Source organism: Magallana gigas, chromosome 7 (assembly GCF_963853765.1).
Source record: "Magallana gigas chromosome 7, xbMagGiga1.1, whole genome shotgun sequence".
In the NCBI taxonomy this organism is placed as follows: domain Eukaryota; kingdom Metazoa; phylum Mollusca; class Bivalvia; order Ostreida; family Ostreidae; genus Magallana; species Magallana gigas.
Window position 1 is genome coordinate 35,654,021 of NC_088859.1, and position 22,411 is coordinate 35,676,431.

The 22,411-nt window shown below is 32.1% G+C and overlaps 2 protein-coding genes across 2 annotated transcripts; both read right to left on the reverse strand.

Moving 5' to 3' along the window:
* Positions 1-3,978: 3,978 nt before the first annotated feature.
* On the reverse strand, positions 3,979-9,264 carry LOC117684752 (G-protein coupled receptor GRL101). Its single transcript, XM_034458132.2, has 3 exons — positions 7,752-9,264; positions 7,438-7,562; positions 3,979-5,025 (listed from the first exon to the last, which is right to left on the reverse strand). The coding sequence occupies exons 1-3, from the start codon at positions 9,217-9,219 to the stop codon at positions 4,951-4,953; spliced, it is 1,668 nt and encodes a 555-aa protein (XP_034314023.2). The 5' UTR covers positions 9,220-9,264; the 3' UTR covers positions 3,979-4,950.
* On the reverse strand, positions 9,225-22,067 carry LOC136269548 (uncharacterized). The gene is made up of 14 exons (XM_066065843.1): positions 22,016-22,067; positions 19,288-19,545; positions 15,410-15,667; positions 14,823-15,074; positions 14,389-14,484; positions 13,969-14,207; positions 13,611-13,692; positions 13,433-13,531; positions 12,884-13,060; positions 12,597-12,695; positions 10,109-10,362; positions 9,919-10,003; positions 9,273-9,764; positions 9,225-9,232 (listed from the first exon to the last, which is right to left on the reverse strand). The coding sequence occupies exons 1-14, from the start codon at positions 22,065-22,067 to the stop codon at positions 9,225-9,227; spliced, it is 2,451 nt and encodes an 816-aa protein (XP_065921915.1).
* Positions 22,068-22,411: the final 344 nt, after the last annotated feature.

Consider the following 22,411-nt stretch of genomic DNA (forward strand, 5'->3'; position numbering starts at 1 on the left):
AAAATCATACGATGTACCTAACAAATTTCCCTGAACACATCCAAGCAAATGTCAAATTTATGAAAAATATTGGCACCGCTGCCAAACGTTCGCCTGATTTGAACTGACTGAATTTTGACATACTTCCGATTAATACGCTCTAAAAATCACACCATAGATTGGGCTGGGGTTCTATCGATGCTGATCTTTGGCTTTTTTACGTATGGCAAGGATTCTTTACTAACAAGCCAAGAAATGTCAAACCTCTCAAATAAATTTGCCGAATGCTTCAAGTTTTATTACTAAGGTTTGTATGACCGGCAATAATGTAATCACATCATAGGTGTCTAAAATGCAACAACCACCGTTCTATTTACAGCGGAGTTAACAAACATGTCCTTTGCCATGAGAAAGGGACCCCCCCCCCCTCCCCGCATTCGACCTTATGTGACAATTCCCATATAGAGGTCAAGGCCGCCGTGGGCAGTCAACGGGTTACACAAGGCCCATGGGGCATGGCTCTAACCCCGGTCAAACTTATTGTTTTAAATTCAATCTTACTAATTGTCCAGATCAAAATTACCCTTCACGAATTAATACATGGTAATTCACGAGAATATCACTTTAGAAAAAACCCACATGAAATCTGCAGAAATGCATGCTGATGAGCTTCATTTGAAAATCTTTCTAGAAATTTTACTGGGAAGAATAGCGGGTTTATTTTACAATAGACCTATGTCTAATATTAAATGTAAGCACCACAAGGCAAAGTGTTTACGGTTCTATAGACCCCAGTCTCTGTTTTGTTTATCATACATGTAGTTAACATCATTTGATTCTACTGTTAGTATGATTAAAAAATAGGTCCTAGGGCTTCATCAGGCCTGAAAAAACATATTCGACCGGAGGAATTTTTATTGATCGGTTTTTATTTCAACAATCATTATTGTATTGATAAATGTCTACCTTTCGGTTGCTCTATTGCATGTGTTACTTTCGAACAATTTTCACAGCTTTGAACTGGATAGTGAAAAACCAATCCAAACATTAGAACATTAAGTGATTTTTAGTTCGTAGGCCCAGACTCGTATATGTCAAGATCCTCTGGAATCACTTGACGCAATTTGTAACGAACTTGGGGCCCCGCTGTCAGAGGAAAATACAGTAGGCTTCTCTGCATTCATACCTTTAATACCTTAGACTATGTAATATACCATACCCCAGAGCATTTGAAATTCATAACGACAAGGTGGCACGGGTGTTGCGCACCCCTTATGCAATTGAGGCAAAATTAAGATAGTACAAAACGGATATGCTAAAATTTCCCATTGTAAAATTTTCTGAAAATTTAATATTTTTTTCTTTGGAATGAAAACTATGAATAACAAAAAGCAAATAACCCATTCAAGCAGCAGGTTTCGAAATCATCAAACTACTAATATGTTGCATATCAATTGTTTTCTCTCTTGAGTAATTAATGCGTATGATTTATATTTAATATTTACATGTAAGATAATGGATTTGAAATAACTTTTACATATTATCAAGCCATTATTCTGTGTATTTCAGAAAATATTTCATAAAATTGATTTCAAGGGAGTGTAGAATTAAATAGTCATTGTTTGAATTTGCAATACGAATAAGATACTTCTTCAGATATTATAAATGTGTGTGCTGCTTTTCAAACATAATGCATGTATGTTACTTAAAATCTGAAATTATTTGAACATTATTTAAAAATGCTTTTTTAAACGACCAATATTGGTGTATGTATCTATTCATGTTAATGCATTAACAATCATTTTTTGTTTGAAATTTCGTGTTTTATACTAAAAATAGCTTGCTATTTAAGTATACATATGTATGTAATTTTTTTTAAGGTTGAAGTTATTTAATTATGGCTGATTATATGTTCAAATATAATTTATAAGAATCCAATTTATGATAAAAGGTATTTGTTCCATATACATGTACATGTTGCAAATAAATTGATGTGCTACTTTTTTGTAGAAATTTCAATCAGACCTACTGATATCTGACCGACTGTAAAAACTCAGTTTTAATTAATTTTGTCATAATAACTTCTGAGATGTAAATTATAATAGTTCAACAACATATTCCACTAATTTCATTAATTTTCATGACAGAGCCGATTTTGACCCTTCGTGGGCCTAGCTCTTTAAACTGGTAACTTAAGGTAGTTTCTTTTGTAATATAATGTAAAATGACGCTTGTAAATTATCCTTTAAGACGAAAATTTGCAGCAATGAACAGTCTCTAAAAAGAAATTGTATAATTCAAATTTGATTAAATTTAACAGTATTATTGTCATGACCCCGTTATCAAAATAAATCAAAATAATAAAAATTTGACCTTTGGTTTGAAAAAAATTGCGATTTAAGTACATTATTTAAGGTAAAAATTGATCGAAAACGTCATCATCTTTAACCTTTTGATATGACCTTGAAATTTGAATGACATAACCTATACTGGTCATGGTTGTGTCCAAATTCGTAGTCTTTACTATAAAAAAAAACATGTTACACATTTTTAAATGATATAAGACAAAATTGCACATAAACCAAATAATTCATTCAGTGGTAGGTTCCGAAGTCATCAGAATACTTGTGTGTTGTATCTCAATTTTTTTCCTTGATACTTGAGATAATGGAAATGGATGATATCAAGCCATAATTTTGTGCATCTGAGAAATATTTCATAATATTAATTTCAAAGGTATTTCGTACTACCTAGATGAAATTTTTGTTTTCTTAACTAGTGAGAATAATTTTTGCGGAAAGCAGTAGAATAATCTCAAGGCAAAAAAGTTGAAATGTAAAAGTAAATTTAAAAATTTTTAATTATAAAATGCTTTTTTTATGTTTCATGATGGTATGAAGGCAGCTAGCATTGCAGAAAAATACATAAGCTGTGTTAGTGGATAATGTAAATTTTTTCTCCACTGCTAGTTAATCGTAGCTCATATGGAACACAAAAACATTTTAGTTTTAAATATGTACATTTATTTCTAAGCCATTAAATAATGTTCACAAAAAGTACAAGTAGTTTAAAGTACGTAAATTATCAACATTGACGAACAAAACTTTACACAGATGGAACATCTATTTCTTCATATACTAAATGAAGGTTACCACAGTTACAACAGCTTATTAAAATGTGGGGTCAGACCGCACATTTTCCTAGGAAAAATACATCACAACTTAGGCACAAGGACTGTTTTACTCTATTTTCAGTACAAGTATTGAATAGGCCGGGAATGTAAATGATTTGTTCTCTGGCTCAAACTCTACTAAAGAATATATGTAGATGGTTACAAATAAATTTTAAAGAATAAAAATCCAAGGGAACTTGTCACAGATGCAAATATATGAAAGAAAAAGGTTATTGAATATAGGCAAAATACAAACTTTTAGCACGTGTTTTTATAGAACACGACAATCACCGTTTCATCTTTATAAATACAAGTGAGATGATGACCAAATTTTCTGTATTTTTATGTTCACGCAAAACTGTTTGATTTCTACTGCCCAGCGTATTAAAATATTATTCTTTGGAGTTACATGAATAAATTTGATTCTGTTGTGATTAAAACCATTGCAATTTATAATAGTTTCCAGATATACATGTATGCCTAGTCTAGATAAACACGTGGAACAAATTTATCCGTACACATTTTCATTTACCTATTGCTTCATCGCCAATTCATTCTTTTTGTTTGAATTTTTGCTGTTAACGACATGTACACATATCTATGAAAACGACATACTCAATAATTTTCTTTGAAAAGTGGGACTTTTTCCATTGATGCTTTAGTTGATTAGATATCCTTGTTCTAAAAAATATTTCAAGATTTTAACGTGGACTTCAGACAGTCAGAAAGTTGACAAATTAAATACACAGGCAAAATATTACAATGACAAACGATTAAAAAATCTTTTTCTCATTTATTTCACATTATAATTATAACAATTACAGCATATCCGCAAATTTCACAATATTCTAAACATTTGTATTTTCGATATATTAACAAGTACATCAATATTGTATCTTATATTGTTTTTCAAATATAAAACTAATATATTATATGTCTCTGTTTTGTTTTAAGATATGATATCAGTGGAGGAAGTTGAACACAACAATGACAACGTTCTTAGATTTCGAAGGTTTTTATTTTTCTAACAGTTTGAATTTAAGTAAAATATGCCTTGTTGAAACAAAAATCAGAAACGACAGTTTTTAAGAAGTTTTCTGACTCTTAACATCAAATTCTTTTGTTTGAAACTGCTTTATGTAAAACATTGCATGTAAAAAAAGTTTAACATAGAATTATGTAACTTTAATTTTAATTATTTCTAGAATTATTTCTAGAAACTGCAACACCTCCTTTCATGAAAATTACTTTGGTAGAAATGAAATAAGTACGTCTTCCTTAATGAATATTCTTTTATGCTTCGAATATTTTTTATCAGTTTTAAAAGAAATAAAAAACAAAAATTAAAAAAACAAACAAACATGAAAGCTAAAAACATCCCTGACAAATCAACGACCAATATTTTTAATGATGTTACACAAGGCCATATTGTATTATCACCATCAACAAGTTCAAGTTCGTTAATTCACTAAGAAGCCGAGCTGAGTTATCACTTTTAAAATTTTACAATGTTTGTTTTGTCCTGATTTGGTAATATTTTATTCTATATCAAAACAACTTTATATCTGATATCAAGAACAACTTTCAAGAATCACTCACAATACATTACGTTTGAATATGTAATTATTGTCGATAAATTTCAATATTTGACTTTCGATCAACACCGTAATGATACTCGACTATGACATTGACATCTACGTGAAAAAAAAACCACACATACACACAGAAGTGCACAAATCGGCCTCAATCCTTACAAAAATAATGTTAACAAATGATTTCAAAATGTTTGTAATTTTCTGTTATCCGTTGCTATGTTGATTTTCATTTGCTCTTCCGGTTAAAGTGATACTTGTGCTTCTCCGTTGCCTCATTTTCTGAAATAAAACCAGACACGGCCTACATCGCTCACTTTCACATCAGTGGCTAACTCAGACTTAACTCTAACAAAGAAGCTTATCAAAATTAGATATAACCATTAAATGCGGAACTGCATGAAAATACTTTTTATAAATATTTTTTCATAAAGAACACGAAAATATATTTAGTAATTATGATAACTTATGGGAGATTTACGGCATGACTTTGATGTATAAAAACGGATTCTTGTTCCCGCAGTTTTTTAGATGTGAATCAACTCGTTGAATATCTTTTTTAATATCTTATTTAAAATTAAGGTGGTATGGGACATCTGTCGATATTAATGAAGATTAAAGTACATTATAATTGAAATACTTTTATCGGTGTAGAATTTTCAAATTTTACAATATTTAACCAAAAAATAGCTTTTACAAATATTTGGAGAGGTAAAAATTGTAAAACCCCGAGCGGGATTCGAACTCATGACTTACAGATTTGTGGTAACCCTTCTAACCCATTGCTCTACACTGTTAGGTGACAATATCGGGAAAGAAACAACTTATATAATTATACTTCATTTTATTGTTTATTTCGATAAACAATACGTCACAACATGGAAGTGTCCCATACCACCTTAATATCATTTTCCGATTGTCTTTCTTGGTTCATAAGATCAAAATCTAGTAATAAAGCAACTCGGTGAAGGAAAATGTTAAAACTGAGTTCTTTTCATAATGTTTTAAAATAGTAGCTTGATTCAAAATGGTAAATCTGATCTAACTACAGAGGTATTCATAATGAACTATCGTTTTAACGATTTGTGAAAAATAAACCATACATTTTAAGTGGTTTTCCATGTCCGACGAATTACAAAATATTTAAGAAAACCTCTATGTTCTTAAATGGACGGTATTTATTATGTTGTTGGTTTTCCCTTTGTAATGTAACTAAATGTACATTTGTGTGTGATTTTTAAATAAAATGCCAATAAACGATTTGATTTCCCATATTACGCACTCAAAGTCATTCGAAAAAAAAATCAATCTCATACGTGTGGTGTTTCATACCAGTGATAAGCCTATGCTTTATCAACAGTGATGCTTATATATATATATATATATATATATATATATATATATATATATATATATATATATATATATATATATATATATATATATATATATATATTTAACGAGGCCGGGTCTAATTTGTTCTGCCCTAGATTTTTGAATGAAATTTTTTTACATGAACTTCTACTGATATAATTATTATTTGAAGATAAAAAATTAAGGAGGCTGGAGGGTCAAAATATAATATAATATAAAACCATCAGATTTATTTGAAAATTTTATAGGCGATTTCTGAAGCTATTACTTGATAAAGAAAAATTTCATATATTTTAATATAAAATTTTATCATTTCCCATTATCTTTGTATGGAGCTCTTCTTTTAAAGGAGATCAATATTGTTTAAAATGGCAGCCACCCCACAGCCCCCTTAAGACATTTACCACCGTTTGTTAAAGGGGTCATCTCAAAGTTTGTTAATTCTCAACATAGGACCCTATGGGATTTTGCTTGAAAGGTATCATTTTTGCACAGTTTTTTTTACATTTTTTTTTTAATTTCTGCCCTAGGGATTTCTTTTTCTGTTCTACATATTAAATTTATTGCTAAAAGGTGTTAAATGGTCAAACAAAAAAACCTTTTTACCTCCTGGTTTGTTCCAGGGGTCTAATCAAAGTTGTTTTTTATGCCCAATTTCCCAGATTTGTCAGATAATTGCTATTTTTTATTTGACAGGGGCGAAAATGGTGATCTTTAGTATTATTAAAACATCCAGACATATTTAAGTAATAAATATATAACATCACATATTAAGGGTCAATAATATAAAATACATGGTTATTGTCTCGAATTATATGAATTCATCTATATTTAGGCGGGTTAAGAAAACGTGACAGAGGGCTAGGCTTGCTTAACCCTCTTCACGTTTTCGACCCGAGCCCAAATACAGCTTATACTTCGAGACATTTATGTTTATTCAACAATATCAATTTTACGCATCAAACGAGCTATTTTGAACAAATTTAGCTGAATATCTGCAGTTGAAACTATCACGCCATGGGTCAACCAAGCAAAAGGATGACGTCACAATACAAATAAATCGCTGCACGAAAGCGTGTGCACTCAATCTATACTCGGTCTCGCTAACATATATATCTATTCATTTTTTTTTCTCATAAAGAACCTGATTTTTGTTTGATTATCGATTAACTAGAGCCAAAATTGTTCAAGTGTAGAAAAGGAAAATATATACCGTTGGAAGACGGCGGATCAGAAAATCTCAATTGAACTTTCATTTATGATAATCAATCACTATATTGTCGAAATAATCAAGTTAGGGGCAATCTCAAGCTTGTATACCTGTCTGTAGATCATGCTGAACGTATATATGAAGGGATTTAGTGCTGAGTTGATTGGTAGTACGAGAACAATAACCCAGGCGTACACGTCCGACGAAATATTCACTCCTCCACTGGCTAGAAGACCTAAAATTATGAGGTAAATAATTTGATATGTCTTCATTTTCATCAGCATCGATCGTATTAAGTAAAATTCTGAAGGGGTAATTGTCAAAAATGTATTAAACTGCAACATAATGAAACGGAAATCAAAGGAAAGAAGTCATAACAAAGAATAACACATTCAAAATAATTATACAGACGTAATGTTCTTACCGATAATTATAATGGGAATCCAACAAAATGTGTCCGACAAAACAACATACGACAGAGATTTAAAAACAGCAATTTCCCGTTTCGAATTGTCATTATTTATTTTCTTTCCCATTTGTTTGACCTGTATATAAATCAGCAGTTGTCCAATCACAATTGCCATAAAAATAAACAGGTTGAATCCAATGAACAAAAAGGTTGAATATTCCCAACCAGTTCTCCTTTCTGGTGTTAAAGGCAAGGATATGCATACTGTAGATCTGCTGTAGAAGTCAGGGTACACTAATACGGGTATTACTGAAAACAAAATAGCAATCAACCAAGCCACCATTGTGACAAAGAGAATCAGTCGTCTATTTTTCGCAAATCCGGCAGAAAATGGATGTTTCAAAACAATGTATCTTTCAATGGTAATAAGAAATATGAAAATCATTGACGCTTCACTTGATGTTGTAGCCAGCAATCCTGCTATGGTACAAGCCATGCTGTATCTCCACTCACCATCGTTAAATCCATAGATGTTTCGATATTCCAGATCGGCAATGGCTATGATGAACAGATACACACCCATTAAAAAATCTGAAACGCTTAGATGCAAGACAAAGACACCTTGTGATGCGTTACCTTTATTTCCTCCCTGAATGCGATAGTATATAACATATGCATTTCCAATTACAGAGAATAGAGCCATGTACCAAATCATCTGCGCAAGAAATCCAACATTTATCAATTGTTCACAAGACGAAATACTATCCTTTGGCGATATGCACTTCGATGAATGAACGGTTAGGGGTTTGGCACAACAAATGATATAGGAATCTGTTTGCAACCATTCAAGATTACAGAGGCCTTGGAACATGGCCCTGGAAACGGTTAATTTGTTGCTGTGTATGTATAGATACTTAACTGAATCTGAACTTTTGAAGGCATCATACTCTAATACTTGCAAACCGTTTCCCGACAAGTCAAGAATCTCAAGTTTATTTAAAGCAATAAACCTAGCTGGGGCTAGAGATTTTAATTTGTTACCGGTTAGATTTAATTTTGTAAGTGAAAGTAGATTTTCAAATGCCATTTTATTTATGGTATGTATCTGATTAAAGGCAAGATTTAGTGTGCGCAAAGACTCGAGTCTTGAAAATGAAAATTCATCTAACATTGCTATACGGTTGTTTTGTAAATTAAGATATCTTAGCCTATTTAAGCCTTTGAACATAACGTTAGTAATATTCTGAATCAAATTATAACTAAGATCTAATTCAATCAACAATTTCATTAACTCTGAAAAATAGAAATCAGTATTTGTAATATTGTTGTTGCGCAAAAATATTTTAGAGACAGAACTCAACCAATGAAGTGAATTAGGTTGAACAGTAATCAATTTGTTGTTCTGTAAATCTAACAACTCAAGATCTGAATTTTGACGGTTGTAGCTTTCCATGCCTTTTATTTTCTCTATGCTATTATTCATTACAATCAAATGTCTTAAATTTGGAATTGATGTAAGAAAATCCAAATGAAGACGCAAAATTTGATTATTTGAGATATTTAAGTATAACAACTTTGACAATCGATCAAATGTTTTTAATTCTACATTTTGAATATTGTTGTATGAGAGGTCCAAAGTTTGAAGACTAAGTGAATTAAATCGTATTCCAAGACCAGTTAGATTGGAATCGGATATGAAACATCTTGAAAGATTTAGGTGAACGAGCAATTCAAAGTTTTCAAGGCTTTCTAAATTAAAAGCATTAGAGCTTAAATCAAGAACCCTGACTTCCTTTGTTACATTTTCCGGGGAACTGCATTTAAAAATGAATCCATTGCACTGACAGTGAGCAGGACAACGTTTTGGACAACCACTGTTGTAATCTACACACGATGTGCTGTTTTTGTATTTACATGATGATTCATCTTCCTTGTTTGGACAGTTAGGTAATCCATTACAAAAGTCACCAACAGGAATGCAACTGCCATCTTCACATTGAAACTGTGTAAAGCTACACGGTTTTTTATCTGTTAATTGAAAAAAAGATATTTTTACTGATAAATATGACACATTGAGTTTACAATTTCCCTTACCAATATTGATTGTATGTTATATAAATTTCGGCTAACATTGACTTTTTTTTTTCAAAGATGTCATTATTAAAACCAAAATGTGAGTTACCTGCACAAATACCCTCTTTATAACTTATTTTTCTTATCTGAATTATGCCTGATCGGTTTTCCTTGAGCGCTCCAACTAAGATAACCTGCAACAAATGTTTTTGGAAATAATTAATATAATAACAATCAAAATCAATTATAAAATGTACTAGCTTCTCTCTAAATTAAGCAAAACAAATTAGAAATGGTACCATGTACGGAGCATTCGTCGGCGTCTGAATGCTTTTTGTAGCAAATAGTTTGGAATCGATATCCAGTCGTTCGAAGACCATTTCGTCGCGTGTATATATTGTGCCTTTAGTTATATAGAGTTGTAAGTGGACACCATGCCCTAAGTAAGATATTGTTAAACAACCAAAGTCTGATGATGCAGGCTGTGGTGTACCGTATAACACAGCTTTCTTGGTTTGAAACGTATCCAATCTGGCCGAGATAACTATATCGTCTGCAATTAAAACCAAGGAAAATATTATATTGACAGATTCTATTATTTGAGGAACAAATATTGATGAAATAAATGATATATTTGTGTACTTACATTACGTATTTAAAATCGATACTTAATAAATGATTTAAATTTATTGAGAAATTATTGCAGATGAGAAAAAAAGATTTAAAGGCAGGTTGCATTGGTAAAGGGGGCATGTTTGGAGACCAAGATTTGTTTGAAAACCGAGATTATTGTTTTAATGCAAAATGAATGTTAAGGAAACCCCTTCCCGCTTTTTTGACATTGTTAAAAATCAAAGAGATATTTTCAACTGATGCTTATCTCTCTAAGTTGAATACTCTGAATTCTTCACTATGCACGTTTTGCAAGAATTTTACAGAAACATTTGAACACCTTTGTATGGTTTTGTGCATGCAAAAGAGCTTTGGTTAAAGATATAAGAATAGATGCTAAATGAAATTAATATTTGTGTTTGATCTGATAGAATATCTGTTCTGTTTTGAAAATGTGTAATAGAAACTTTTACAGACTTCGGAATTTAGTTATTCTTGCTCGCATCAAAATTTCAAATGACTTCACGTTATTACAAAAGTGGATTAGTTGGACATCTTACACATTGTTTTCCATCTCATAAAAAATTAGCTACTGTCGCTTGCGGAAACGCCCCAAATTCCATGGGAAATTCGAGAATTATTTTGCCTCAGTCCTGTTTTAACACCTGCATAGCATGTTTATTTGTTGCAATTTTTATTGAAAATATTCACAGGGGTATAATGAATAAAGAACCCCTCATAACTTGCGATGGTATATGATTTATATCCAACAAGTTGTGTGTTTCTATTTCCGGCTAGGGAATAGAAAACACACAACGAGTTGTATGGTTTTTTTTGTTTTTTTTTGTTAAACCCCAATTTTTTCTGTAAACATTATGGTTGTGAGCTGCACAATACTTTCACTACAAGAGGTCAACAACTTTACGCCTGGAAAAAAGTTCCTTGAAGATTAACAAACCATTTGATTTCTAACATATTTTTTGAGATTTTATGAAAGAAATGAATCAGCAAGTCAACACTTTTCAACTGAGTTATTTTCTTTCTTTTTCATTCTACGTCAACCATCCGTCTTAAGCTACTTAATGTTTAACTATAACGTCAAGTGGCCTAAGAACCCACAGTGATATATCAAAAAAATATTACATGAATGATAACCACCGCATATTGAGCTAAACATGTGATAAAGAAAAATATTTGCAATTGAAAAACTGTAAATTTAATCATTATAAAAGACACACTTGCAAGATATCTGTAATCAATTGTAAATGTCTATAGTTAAAAGACGATCCTCATATACACATTACATAAAATATATTGTACGCATAGCTTAAACATAGAATCACATACCCAATCCCCCCTCACGTTTACTCATTCAACCCTTACCATCCTCTTCATAAACCTCAGACTCATTGCAAGTAAATATAATTTTAAACATGTTTTTTGTTTACATTGTGCGAATATATATACATGTATATTTATGTGTACAATCTTAGGTAGGCATATTTTGTGTATGAAAAATACAAACTGTCAACAATCTCAAAAATCCATAAGACGAAATACAAATTCAAGACAGAGCAACACGGACCTCTAAAAAGATAGAGGTATGATCAGGTGCCTAGGAGGAGTGAGCATCCTTTATTGACGGATTACACCCGCCATGTGCTCTTTGTCGTAATCGGGAAAAAAAAGTCCGTAGACAATTGGGTGATTAATTATGGTCTAACAATTAGTATGAAAATAGTCAGTCAGCATGCGACCCAGTGGAAGATTGTATTTGCTGACTAGGTCGTTGTAGCGACCATAGAACGTACGAAGAGATGACTTCAAACGAGACTGTTGATAGTCCTGTTTTAACTTGTTTGTCAGTAGTTTGCCTCGCCTTAGAAACTGTTCATACGAAGAACATGCCTTTGTTATATAATTTTCTTTATTATATTGTGCTTATACAAAATCAGCGGAAAATGCAAATAATGTTCCGGTTACCTACGATTATATGTAATTTGACATTGATAAAAATAAAAATGATTTAAACATATCATTTAGAATAGTAAATCTAGTTTTTATTCTTCTTTTTTCAAGATATTCCGTTTGGTCTGTTTCCACTCCCTTACGTAAAACAAATCATTGTTGCTTGCCTGTATAACATAATGTCAAGTATAGATTGTATTTATTTACCACCATTTTCTGATTGTTGTCGATTCCATCTCACCCCATGTTTAGGAAACTTCCAATTGCACATACTATTTTCAAAATCGCAATTTAAACTCTCTATTTCTGTAATTAAAAAAGGTTAGTTCAAGTGCAGTTTTACTTTTCAATGATAATAAAAGTTATCATATAAAAATAAGTGTATATCAACACAAAGGGTTTAGAAATATCTAATGCTTGTATAATATATGTGGGTATGTTTTACAAATTCGGACAGACTATTGCTTTTTTTTAAATTAAAAATGAATTCTTACTACATTTTGGAACGCTACATTCTTCCCATTCTTCTTTTTTCGTTTTAGAATTGGGGAAACAACCCGGTTTTCCTTTGCTCTGGCGGTCAAATTTACATCTACCTTCAATGCACTGGTGAAGGGATTTAGTTTTTTCTCTAAATCCGACATAATTGTTTTCAATATAACACTCCTGAGCTAAAAAAATATATATTGATATCAAGGTCTTAACCAATTATACTTTTATAATTTGATGTGAAAGCACTACAAATCGAGTTTGCACTATGCAGTTCAATAAATTAAAATGACGTATTTTTGAAGAGCAAGCGTGGTTTTTATACTTAATATTCTAATGTTTATCACACAACTGCTGAAATTTATATAAATATGGGTAATAAGGAATCATTCCTTGAATATTATGAGGTGATAATTTCGGTCGGGACGTGATCTAATCTATCATTAAACTCTTCAGGCTTTATTGGGTTTGATCACGCCCCGACCGAAATTATCACCTCATAATACTCAAAAAATGATTCCTTATTCTTAATTTAGTCGATAGAATCAACTTACCACAGTTTTTCTCGTCACTGTTATCGAGACAATCCATACTCATATCACAAAACTTTTCATTCTCAATGCAAGACCCATCATCCAAGCAAGCAAAGCAATCTGTAAATATGAAAAAAAGTATCGTTTTAGAACGTTATCTGAAAATTTGTAAATTTGTCTCTAAATTATAAGAAAGTACCTTCGCAAGGTGTATTTCGTATATGTATATCCTTTAATGAAAAATAAACTGAAGATGTAATAGGAATCGGTGTCATGGTTATCTGAAATAAATAAATTAAATAAATAACAGAAATATTAAACATTTAAATGGGTTTCAAAAAACGGTCAATGATTTGATGTACATTTCCAAAACCTTGGTGAAAGAGGTTTTTTTTAATCTTTTTGGCGTGTTACTGTTTAATATTTATTCATTTAAATAATTATTTAAATTTTAGACTCAAATAATCTCTAATTATTGTTTTAAGAACATCATGAGATGGAAAACATGCTGAAGAATATATATTCCATTTAGACGAAATTATTTGTAATTATCAAACCTGGTGCAGATCTGTTGAATAGTCAATGTTAATTTTTATCAGCTTCCACTCATCGGTGCCATAAAGACTAGTCAAGTTTTGTTTATCGGTACTTATATTCAGACGTATTCCTTGGCTACGGTAATTCATTTGTAAACAACTTCCAGTTTTTTGGAATCGTAGCTTGGGTAATCTCAATGAAGGTAGTACTGACTGTAAAGATGGCAAATTCTCGGCGAGTGTTAACGCTAGTGTTTTCTCTACAAGAAAAACACACTATCTCTCACAATAACAGTAATGATTATAGGAATAATAATAATAATAATTCATATAATGATAATTTTGATAATAATAATAACTTATATAGTACGTATACATACATTTAGATAAATTTCAACTTTAAAATAATGGCACACATGATAGATCAGTTTGTTTCCATACTTATGCCCTCTGCTTCCTTAATGATCCATGTCATTGTTTTGCTATTTAATTGTTCCATTGTACAGTTTTCTTTGGAAAATTCACAAGAATAAGAGTCTACAAAAACATAGTAATATTTATATTCATATTTTTTAAAAGGTGTATTTATATCCATTAATTTATTTTTTTTAATGAAAAATTAATACAAAATGTATACGTCTTAAGTAATTGAATACATAATCCAGAAACTGATATAATTGACTAGTACCGATTATTTGTGTATTTAAATGGTTAACTGTTGTATATATTTAAATCTTAGTGTGTTATGTTTAATATTTTGACAACAAAGAAGGATTTACTTTATTTATATATAATTACATTTGATTTTTGAAGCAGCAGTTGAAAGGAGCAGGTGCATTTGATTAGAGATATTCGGTTGATATACTGGTACATACCATTAAAACAAAACGGCACTTCACAACGTTGCCATCGTACATGAGGATCCATTGTGTAGCACCAAGGGCCTGGTTCGTAATCCGGGTTTCTACAGTAGTTTTCCTGCGCGGAGAGAGAGGATGCGGGGAAACTAATTTTTGGGTAGGGCTTGTGGGGAGTAGTGCTGTCCCAACGTTGGCATTGAATCCCGTCTCTTGTCGTTTGCCGGTTTCCTCTATATTCCAATCCTCTCTCTGTGATCTTACAGTCGTCTATATCAATATTAATAATGTATCTAAATTCGTGGTTTTTTGATGTTATAAAAGATAACTTTTTCATTCTACATTGTATATTTATAATAATGTATCTATCTTTTAATAATTCCATATTTTTTAGTATATATTATTGAAAAAAAAAATTCTAAATTATAAGAAAAAACAAATGTTAATTTGCTAGCGTAACATCTCACGTCAATATTTTTATTGTATATTTCATATATTTGATATTTTTTATCAGATTTCTTGGATACAAAAGGCATACATAGAAAACACGAGAAATAGACGGACAAGAAAAGTGCTGGTGCTTAATAAAATGGAAAGTCACTTACTTTCCGGGCAGTTCGGAATGTTGCAGTACTGAAATTCGACGGTGCTATTCACAGGATAACACCAGGGCATTTCTTTGCCATCAGGATTCCTGCAAAAGTTTTCGTGTTCAGAAGCAGAGAGTCCCATGAATCCTATTGAGAAACCATGTCGATGTGGTTCCATTGAATCCCAGCGTTGGCATTCTATGTTGTCGACAGTTTTTTTCTCGGTTCCAAAATAATCTAAGCCCTTTGAACTACTAAGACATTCGGCATTACCTATATGACAAATGTGTAAAAACATTAAATCAGCAAGCTGATTTCAAAATGGGTTTTTTTTTTATATATTGAATTCTTATAAATTTAGATTCACGAAAAATTAATGTGATAATTCAGATTGGCTTACTCCTTTTACAAAAGGGAATGTTACAATAATTCCAGGATCCACCAACCAATTCCGTAAAGCACCAGGGTGCTATTTTATTGTCTGGATTCCTACAATAATTTTCATGAGCACTTTTGCTTCCTGTCAGAAAATGTTCATTAAAATAATCTGTATCTGATTCGTCTACGCTGTCCCATCTCACACACTGGTGTCCATCGACTGTTTGAGATGTTTTCCCAAAGTATACCTCTCCCTTTAAGGTATCTCTACATTCTGAAAGCAGCATTAAGTCATTTCTTATCACACAAGTGTACAGTAAAACAACTTCATCGAATAAACCGATAAGTATTAGTTAATTTTAAAACTTAAAACAAGTTAAGCACCGACTTGAAATTATGTTCAGTATATTACTTCAGAAGAGTACAATCTTGTATAATATTTCCGCATATCCTAAGTTGTCCGAAATATGCTTATTTATCCAATGACACTATTTATAGTGTCTATGTTTTTCTAAAATATTCTCGGTCGAACTTCAAAATTAGTATGCGTTTAACGCATCCTCTCTGGATTTTTCTGAACACTGGGAAGATACGTTTAAATTTTCTCTAAAATATACTCTTACAAATATTTAAATTAGTTCAAGAATACCTTTCCTAGGCTAATTTTCTTCTTTTTAAAATTATTATGAGCTTAGTTTATTGTGAATTACCAACAAATTATTTTGATTGTATGGATTTGAATTGAAGAATTTCATTACTGGTTTTGTTCGATGACCGAGGAAATTATTTTAAACGGATTTACATTTTTTGTGCAAAATATTCCACTGCTAGACCATGGAAATAAGTTTATTCAATGTAATTAGAGCACGACATTTTAAAAACTAACATAATATTATTTTCTTATTTGTGTATTGTATAACTCGATGCCAAGAGCCTAAGAAACAAACAAGAAAGGCCACTGCCCGGGACAAGCGCCAACCAGTACTAACAAATAGGCCCAGTCGACGCAAAACCAACCTACAACAGGAGCCTTATCCCCCATAAGCAGAACAAGAGAATATTAATGAGTCCTACAACTCCTGGTCCAAGCTGATTTTGGGTAATGCCATTATTTATCCCCTGTTGTGCAATTGTCGCATCACTTAAATGACTGTACCGTGCCAAAGTCTATTTCCATTAATACTACTAGTTTGACAGCCACCAGATCAACAGTTACAGGCATAACCTTCACCATATCAGCGGACTATTACCCTACACCTGCACCAGTGAATTCCATTACAATATTCATTAGTTATTATGTTAAGCAAGCAATTAAACAAAAATCATTACGGGAGAGTTTGTCAATCTAGACTTATTCCTGGTGAGGGACCCCGTTACTTCACACACAACATCTACGTTCTTGATTTAAAGGGTAACATCATAGCACAGCCAAAACAGTCCAACAAGATTATATCAATCGAAAGGTGGACATATCCATTCCATATTTATTTCAGTACATATGTTGCAGTTCATCTAGTTAGGACACAACAGCTCATCAAATACATACATGATATCCACTTAGATGTTCAATTCAACTCATGACGAACAACTTCGGTTGTAATGGCACACAACCCTTCTCATTACCAGTCCCAGTGTGTGTATGCACATCAGTGCCTTAAATACAACGGTTCCCATCCATAGTTGTTATGTGTCAACACTAACACACACTGAGCCAATCAAACCACTCCTATGGAGCACCCACCACAATCTACAAGTCAGGTCGCAGACACCAGACAAAGCTGCCAACATAAGGCAAGCACATACATCAGGCAACAAGACATTTGAGACGTATTGACACTTCCAAAACTTTGGATCTCCACCAGAGACACCCATTACAAGATCCATAGATCACTTGCCCCTTTTCGGTTCCAAATACTCAACAGCTCAGTCATATTTTGCACCTATCAGTTTTTTACAATATTTATCTTGCAATTTATTTTATCATAGATGAGCTCCTTAATGGCATGCATAAAACATTACGTCATGAACATACATTGTCAATTTCATTATAGCTCTTTTACGCAATTTATTTGATATTGCAAACAGTATGCAGCACAAAATTGAAACATTGTGAACAGCAGCCGTCATTTTTGCATATGTTATGCCCTGCTGCGCATAGGTCAACTCACACTGTCTAGAGGCAAGTTTCACGACACTTCACTTCAGCAGACTATAATTCAACTAGCACACATTTTGAAACTAACCAATCGGGTATTGAAACATGATAAATGCATACCCAGGCTTCAAAGGGTATTGCATGTACTTTTGCCGCACTGCACATCTAAATCTGCTCTGTTGTTCATCCAATTTAATGCCATCTATTGACTATAATGTTATTACCATCTTGAAGCTCGTCTTTATATTTTGAGGGTATATAGCTTTAATTATATTCTCACTCATTTAGAATAGGGGAAGGAACACCTTTCATAGCGACACTATTCAAGGGTCAGGATATTGGCATTCTACAGCATTTCGTATATACATCCATTACCGTAGCTACAGTAATAATGTCTTAAGATTTTATGCTTCTAACAATATACACTATACTGTGTACAATTTTGAACAACATTCGGGTGCCATTGAACATAAATTGGGTTGTGTTGGTTTTATAGCTTAACCCCATCACAGTGCTACTATGCTTTGCGGTGACCATTATATAAATAGTGCCTGTTTGGGAGGGTAACTGTTGAAATTGACACCCGAGAAAACCATTGTCAACCGACGCGAAGTTTATTTTATTATACTGAATGTCTTAATTTTAAAGAAAATTTTACTGCTTTTATATAGAAATGAAATGAAATCTACGGCGAACCGTACGCGCATAGTTTACGCGCATGTAACAATTCGTTGTGTTACCCGTTGCCAAGTGTGTTGCTAACGCTGAGGGTAATAGAACGAATTACCAACTGCGTCTAAACCAATCAAATTTCAGTATTTAACATGAAAGTATAATAATGGAGTTTGTTTAGTGATCGGTTATCGTAATTGTTGTCAATGCATTTACTTCAACTAACCTTATATATAATCGCACATGAAAAAGGTTATATACAAAAAACTTATCTTAAGTCACGTTGGCTGTTGTATAAAATAAAGAACTGTCCAGGAATCAAGTATTATTGACAAATATTGCAAATTGACAGTCTTTCATCCCTTCGCATGTTCAATTTTAATTTGTTGAATTTACAAGAAAGATATTAGTCTAGGCTTACAAATATGCATTCGTGCTTGCGGGCGGACGGGCGGACGTGAGTGTGGGTGGACGTGCGTGCTTGTGTGTAGGGGGTCTATAGCACTGATTAAAATTGAAATAGACAGAAATCATACTGAGTAGGGATGGTCTTAAGATTTTTCATTGAGTATAAATTTCTTTCTTTTAAGTAGATACAAATCAAAATACTTATTCACAACCACAGGTATTTTTCTATCTAGTTATTCAACAGTTTTTTGCGACTAAAAATGAATGAATAGAGAAATACCACAACTTGGAATATCGCAGAGCTCCCATCGGACTTTTTCGTCTGTTGTAAAACACCAAGGGCTCAGAGTCTCTCCAGCCTTCGGATTTCTACAGTAGTTTTCATGCACACTGTTGCCTCCATACAAATCAGTGTAGGTGTGGGTCCAAGGGTATTGACTGTCCCAGCGCTGACACGTTCTACCAGAAGCTGTTGTTGAAATATTGCCTCTATAGTCTATTCCCTCACTGGTCAGTTTACATTTGGAAAGGTCAATATCTACAAATAAAATGTACTAGTATATGACTTTGATTAATGATAAAATATACTAGATGAGAGACAGTATATTAATTTTTTCTCATTGTTTTTCATCATTTTTCTCGTTATTTCTCACTTTGCATAGTTGGACTTTTTTTTCTTGAAATTCTCAATAAAATGCTGATTCTTTTCACGTAAATATTGCGAACAATTAGATGCTGTTATAAGACAGTATTACGAAGGATTTTATTTAGATTTGATCTAGTCCGATCGCATTTGATCACCTCTTAATATTCACATAAAGTTTCTTATTAATTATATTTATATAATTCATAGTAATAGTTCAAATAGATATTAAATAACTATCATTTTTACGTTATTTTTATTTTTGGATGATTATGCAAACCCCGCTCACGCCCCGGCAGTAAGTTATTTGTGTTATTGATATACTATACCTTACAATGATTCGTAATGTTATCACAGACAAAGACACTGGAAAGTGTAAATATTGTCATTTGACAAACACATACCTTTTGATTTATATTTGAAATAAAACCATTGTGACTATTTAACGAACTTCAAAAATCATCCAATCCTTTTACATTGCTTAATGAGTAAATATGTCACTACCCTCTTGATTTTGAATACTAGTATTGATGTGACTGATCAATTTCAGTTAGGCACTGCCACTCGATATCTGTCTCTGGACAGCAAGTATTGTTAAAGAAGTAAAGATTATCAAGTGTAAGCAAGATACAGAGTTCCCAATTCTTTGTAATGTAAATTAGTCACGTGCCTTATTTTTGTGTTAATAATGGATTGGTCAAATGCGTATATTGGTAAAAGCTTTCTTTTATACCGATTGTTGATTTGCTAATTCGATATGAATTGATACAAATAAACAGGTGTTAGGGTTTGTCAACTTTAAATTTGCTTTTAATGTTATTTTCTATTCAGCTTTGAGTATGCTAAATAAAGCAGGGTCCAAGCTTTGTTAAGCATAACAAAAAATTGTGTGATACATGTATCTCGCTCATCTCGGCTGATATTCTCATTTTAGTTTACCATTGACTGTACTTTTCTAGCTTTAATCGCGACAACGTCTCTTTTTAATTGAATTTTTACTTCATCTTTGATTATGTCACTTAAACGTTCTTAGCGTGTAATTAACACTTGCATAATACATGTACATCTGTTTATGAATAAAAGATAAGCACAGACTAATAAAGTAGATTATTTCGCTGAAAATAAACAAATGTGATGCTTGATTGCCTAGTTAAACTCAATGACTGTTGAAAATTGAATTTTTCTACAAGTATAGCTTTTTTTAAGCGTACCGTCTCTAGAATAACCTCATAACAACCAGGAGTTTCCAAAATTCAATTCTATCTCATGGATAGAAAATTATAAATCTCTCGTTTTTTGCTTTCTTGTGTCACAAGTATTAATGATGTCTTTCATGACAGTACACATGGTTTTTTTCATGAGTGAATTTAGTTCATCTAAGATTTTTCAAGATAATTTTGATGGTACACTGTCATTATCTTTTTCTGTTGTTGGATCCGGAGAAAATAATCTTCAAAAAGCTTATAGATTTAGAACCTTTGCGCCATTTGTCGTTCGCTTTGGCCTTTGAGTGACAAATTCTGATATTTCATATAAATACATTTTCTTGAATTGGGTTCGTTAATAACCACCTAGTTGAATATCATTAGGTTAAGACAACGTATTAACTCAACACGCCAGAAAAAAAACAGTACAAGTTTCACAAAGCATAAAAATGTACAAAGTCAGACTAGTTTAGAATAAGATTGAAGCAACGATTCACCCTTTAAGGTATCCGATCAATGAATCTGGATGCATACAGATATGTATGGGCTTAATACTCAGGATACTTGGACATAATTTTCATGCTTAAGTATCAATATGTAAGAGCGGAATGACCTTTGCCTTCTCCTGAAGAGTCCCCCCCCCCCCCCCCATTCTATTTAATCTATAAAAATTAGTTCTAAAAAAATCTATATGGTATAAAATTGATTTTCAATAGTTTTTGTTTTCCTAATGATAAAATACACCTTTCCACCATAGCATTTATTGATACCTTTAGTAATTACTTTTTTTTTAATGTGCTTGTCCCCATAGACCTTAATGCAAGCTTCATTAGTTAATTACTGCGTAGTTGGTAATATTTTCTGAAATTTTTCACGGTGGATCTTATTCTACTCTAAAATGCTTTAAGTCAATAACAGGGTATTTAATACATGATGGATATTCAAAGTAGGAAAAATTAGGTCCCAATATGGATGGGATATCATAAATACTACCAATTTACTTGAAGCTTGCTTGTATACGAAAGCTTTAAACTAAATGTGAAAGAATACATCGTTCTTTGCCAAATTAATTAAAAGAAGAGTATCTCTTAGAAATATAAAAAAAAGATGCTCGTGTATTTGATCACAAAGAAACATTCTATATAGTAATTTTGACTTACCTGAAGTACCTGCTTCGTAAATCAGGTACATCAGTAGAACAGAGCTAAGCATGGTACACAAACTGATCTAGAAGATGCAGCGTCTATAATGTAACTGCATCTATTTCATTGCTCATCAATAATTATCAGCAGTCTATCTCCGTTAGGGCACTTACCATTCACACAGTCCATATAAGGCCTCATATTCAAATCCAGCCAACCATCACTATGTTAACAATGATGAACAAATTCTCACTGACTAGAATATTTTTATTCGTCGTTTACCTTTCCTTAAACATTATAGTTTATATTAAGTTTCTCTAAACTAACAGAATAAAGAAAACGATATATTATTATCAAAATAAAAGTTGTCCGTGTACTGAATTAACTTTTTCTATCCTTTATCTAAATATTCGC

Excerpts from the sequence above, each read along its gene's own strand:
- LOC117684752 (XM_034458132.2), bottom strand. The coding sequence starts at position 9,219 with ATGAATAATAGCATAGAGAAAATAAAAGGCATGGAAAGCTACAACCGT. Across the intron at positions 7,563-7,751 it reads GATTCCCATTATAATTATCG|GTCTTCTAGCCAGTGGAGGA; the intron begins GTAAGAACATTA and ends TCATAATTTTAG. Across the intron at positions 5,026-7,437 it reads TCAGCATGATCTACAGACAG|AAAATGAGGCAACGGAGAAG; the intron begins GTATACAAGCTT and ends GTTTTATTTCAG.
- LOC136269548 (XM_066065843.1), bottom strand. The coding sequence starts at position 22,067 with ATGCTTAGCTCTGTTCTACTGATGTACCTGATTTACGAAGCAGGTACT. Across the intron at positions 15,075-15,409 it reads CATTCCGAACTGCCCGGAAA|ACGACTGTAAGATCACAGAG; the intron begins GTAAGTGACTTT and ends ATATTGATATAG. Across the intron at positions 10,004-10,108 it reads CGACGAATGCTCCGTACATG|GTTATCTTAGTTGGAGCGCT; the intron begins GTACCATTTCTA and ends CATTTGTTGCAG.